A 3,859-nucleotide genomic window follows, 5' to 3' on the forward strand; every position below is an offset into this window, starting at 1 on the left:
AGTAAATAATGAATTCTGATTGATGAGTAATCATGTTTCTAACATCTTATCACTGCAACTCAATTAATTAGTGTTACCTTGAGGCAAAAACACTTCTTGTAATTACGTTAAATTAAGTCAGTTTTTGGTTAAAAAGTGACACTAACGTGATACTTAACCATCTAGCTATTGTTGCTGGAAAGATTAGCATCCTAGCTTTCTGTTAAGAAGTTAACATTTCAGTAATGTTAGCTAATTTCTTTTAACTCAAAATGTACTTTAATTTAGTTTTACATACAAAAACGATCTGATAAAGTATTACTTTACTAGCCTTATAGATGTGTTTTGTAATGTAGCAAGACAGGAACATGATTAGCAAAAAATACTGGATGTGAAAAGGCGGGAAGTAAGCTAACCAGAAACAGTCCCTTCAGGAAGTTGTGATATTGCGATTACACAATTAACGCAAACTCAGTTACATTTTTTGGAACTGTTTTTTGCAATTGTCACTTTCTCCGACAATATCATTGTAAAAAAGAAGTTAAAAACAGGTCAACGTGCATTAAAAATGTTTTAGAAAAGCGAAATTAAATGTGAAATGAAATCCGCAAACACAACAAGCCTGTAAAATCCTGGAGGGACTGATTTCATACAGTGGGTGAGAATGTATTTATTATTGATTTATTATTGGGAATGTTATTTCTTGTATCTTTTACAGAAGATTGCTTGCCTGCAGACAAATTTAACACTAAAGAATCGAACAAATGTCTCGAACAGTATACTGCAGTATTTTGTGGGAAACTTCCCAAAAAAACTCTTTTACCAGCCTCAGAAATGAAGTTTTATTGAGAACTTTGTCTCACATTTTGTTGTCTTGGTCTTTCTCATCTTCACCTTTAGGGCGGGACACTGCTCTGCCAGCCACCGCGGCCCCTCAGAGACCGTCAACTACTAGACGTCCCCGGACTCAACCAGCGTGTTTACATCAGTGTACAGCCGTAATCCTTCTCAGAACTGGGGATATGCACTCATCCAGGCTTTTTTTTAAATATTTATATGTTCCAATATGTTTCTGATAATATCTAAATGTTTATATTCATTTACGCAGCATGTCGAGGGGGAATCACTGCTCCACTTCTTCATCATTTAGACTTTTATACTCGGTGGTTTTCAAAAAAGGGTGAAAAACCACTTAAAAATATGTGTTTTGTACTGTTTATGGACCAAAATCTTTCAGCCCTGAACTCAAAGCAACTGCAACGATTCACAATGAAAACATGTTGCTCTTTCTGCCAGTTACAGCCTCCACAAGTCTGATGTCTTCTTGGTGAAGTCAGGCCTTGAAACAATGTTTTAAAAATGATTAACACGCTTTAAAAATAGAGCTGCGCAACTGTTGAGGCCCAAAGCTTCCTCCCAGAATAGAAATGTAATTTTTTTTTTTGCCTGAAACAGAAACATCTGGTAACTTTGCGACTCTTCATCTGTTGTTTTATTGTGTCGTAACAGATAACAGACGGAGCGAGGGAGCAGCGTGAGCCTTCAAAAAAAGCTCCTGACCTTTTACGTCTCGTGTCGTGTTTGATAAGTTATCACTTGAATGTGTCTCCAGAGAGTCCAATCATTCCACTGATAATGTGCGACATGGAGACACGTGCTGCCCCTTTAAGGACCCAAAAAGAGAGTTTAGGTTTAGTTTATAATTCCTGCTTCTATTATAGCAAAAATGTATCTTAAACCCAAGAACTGGTTGAAAATGTGCAGCCATTACACACAAAAATTAACATTTCGTCTACTAAAATCATCCATTAGCAGGTGCCATTTCCTCTATATTTCGCTGAACCTCAATACCGGTGGCTTTTGAATTTCCTAAACTAGGCTAGCTATGGATTCTCAATCTTAAATAAGAAAAGGCATGGACACATATTCTAAGCTTAATCTACGGTGAGAAAATTAGCATGATAAGGCTCAAATACGTTCTTTTTTTGGCCAGAAATTGCTCTTTTGCTTAAAGATTGCTGATCCCTGAGCTAAATTATAACTTGTATATCAAAATCTATTGATAACCAGCAGGAATAGAGCAGCAGTACCACAAATTAGGCGTTGATCAGTCGTAACTGTACCCTTGAACGCCACTTTCAGTTTGCGACTCAACAATCACGTCGATCCAAACACACCGCACAGTGTCGACTTTAGATTTGTCAGTAATTGTCGAGTCGTTGGTATCAAACCAGCCTTAGAAACCCCCCAAATAACATGCTTGATTTCCCCTCAACAAAGCACCCAAACAATCATGTAAACTGTGCGATCAGCCGCCCCCGACTCCCCGACTCAAAGTGAAACCCAAACGGAGCAAAAAGGGCAAAGAGAAGGAGCAGAGGTTACAAAGTACTGACGCGATACTCGAGCATCCTGAACTGTTTTTATTTTGGTTTTTATTCTTCTCTGAAAAGTTGCATGAGCTTCATATTCATCACATTATTCATGATATATAGCGACGCATGCATACTGATTTTATTTATTTTATCCTTTGTTTAAAATAATGTACCAATTTCCAATTTCATTTTTAAATATATATAGATATTTGTTTATGATATTTTTAAATGGTTTGTTTTAGAATAATCAATCATCCCGACTGGACTGAACTTTATCCATCTACTCGCTCGATCTTAATTAACAAATATCCTTTTTTTTTCGCACATCCATCTCCTCAAATTAATAAGTGATCACAGACTTTGCTTCGACTCGCCTGCATCGTTTACTTCATGCACAGAAGAGCAGGTGGTTGCTGATATTTTCGTATACTTAGCATGTTTGAGAAATGTTTGAGCAGGATTGCACTTTTTTTAAAACCCAAATTATCTTTGTACTGTGTTCTGTCTACTGTATGTAATGTGTTACCTACATGTAGAAGGCTGGAGAGGGGGAAAAAGTGGAAATAAATCTTTGGGAAAAATTGAATTTCGTTGTCTTCTGTGACTGATTTTGTATTTTAATTTATGGTTTTAATAATAACTAATGGAGTCAGACGTTGTACACATTAATTCCTGCTTGTTAGACATAGTTTGGAGAATTAAGGGCAATAATAATCATCTGGAAGAAGTAGGAATAGTGTAGAAATAGGAATATATCTGGAACTATTCTATATATTGGTTCCTGCTGTGTATGTAAATCCTTAAACAGGTCACAAATATATAGTATGGTTTTAAAAAAAAAGGCTGAGAAATGTACTAAAACAACTAGGTATTGTAGTTTTTTGCAAACATGTGGACATAAGAAGGGAAAACACACATGCATTGTAAATAAAAAGCTGTTTATTTTACATAAATAAAAGGGGAATTAACTCAGGGAAGAGAGAGAGAAATCAAATCAATTTTATTTATATAGTTTAAAACAACCAGAGTATAAATTAAAGCACCAGCAGCAAATCAAAATACATTAAAATAGTAAAAACAGGCACATTAACAACAATATATGGCTGACTGACACCAGGTGAGTTGAATCACCATGACGACCCGACTGCAGGAAGACGTCGTTACAGGGACTACTTTCAGCTGCGGATGAATACACGTTTGTTTCTCTAGCGAGTATTAACAGCTATTTAAACATCGGTCCCTCCAGGAGTTCACGGAGTTCTGTTTAGGGGGGATGGTTGCTGCATGTTGTTGTGTTTTTAGGCTTTGTTTGCAATGAAATTGTGGGAGAAAGTGGAAATACAACCAGATTGCAGTTTTTAGAGCCAGACGCAGCAGTTTGCTCTCCACCGACTGCAAGACCCGCAAGGCATGATGGGAAACACATGGTTGCTGCCTGATCAAAAAGCCGATTGGCTCTTAGTTTTGACCACAAACACCAAATTCTCTCTGTGAATTTAATATTT

General features: G+C 36.7%; 1 protein-coding gene across 1 annotated transcript in view; it reads left to right on the top strand.

The window, feature by feature from the left end:
• Window positions 1–2,940, top strand: part of leap2 (liver-expressed antimicrobial peptide 2) — a 3,930-nt gene extending 990 nt beyond the window's left edge. Inside the window, exon 3 of the mRNA XM_035675599.1 lies at window positions 880–2,940. Coding sequence (XP_035531492.1) covers window positions 880–934 — 55 coding nt within the window. The 3' untranslated portion in view covers window positions 935–2,940. The remainder of the gene's footprint in view (window positions 1–879) is intronic.
• Window positions 2,941–3,859: the final 919 nt, after the last annotated feature.

Source organism: Morone saxatilis, unplaced genomic scaffold (assembly GCF_004916995.1).
Source record: "Morone saxatilis isolate NCDOM2014 unplaced genomic scaffold, NCSU_SB_2.0 Contig4, whole genome shotgun sequence".
Lineage (NCBI taxonomy): Eukaryota > Metazoa > Chordata > Actinopteri > Moronidae > Morone > Morone saxatilis.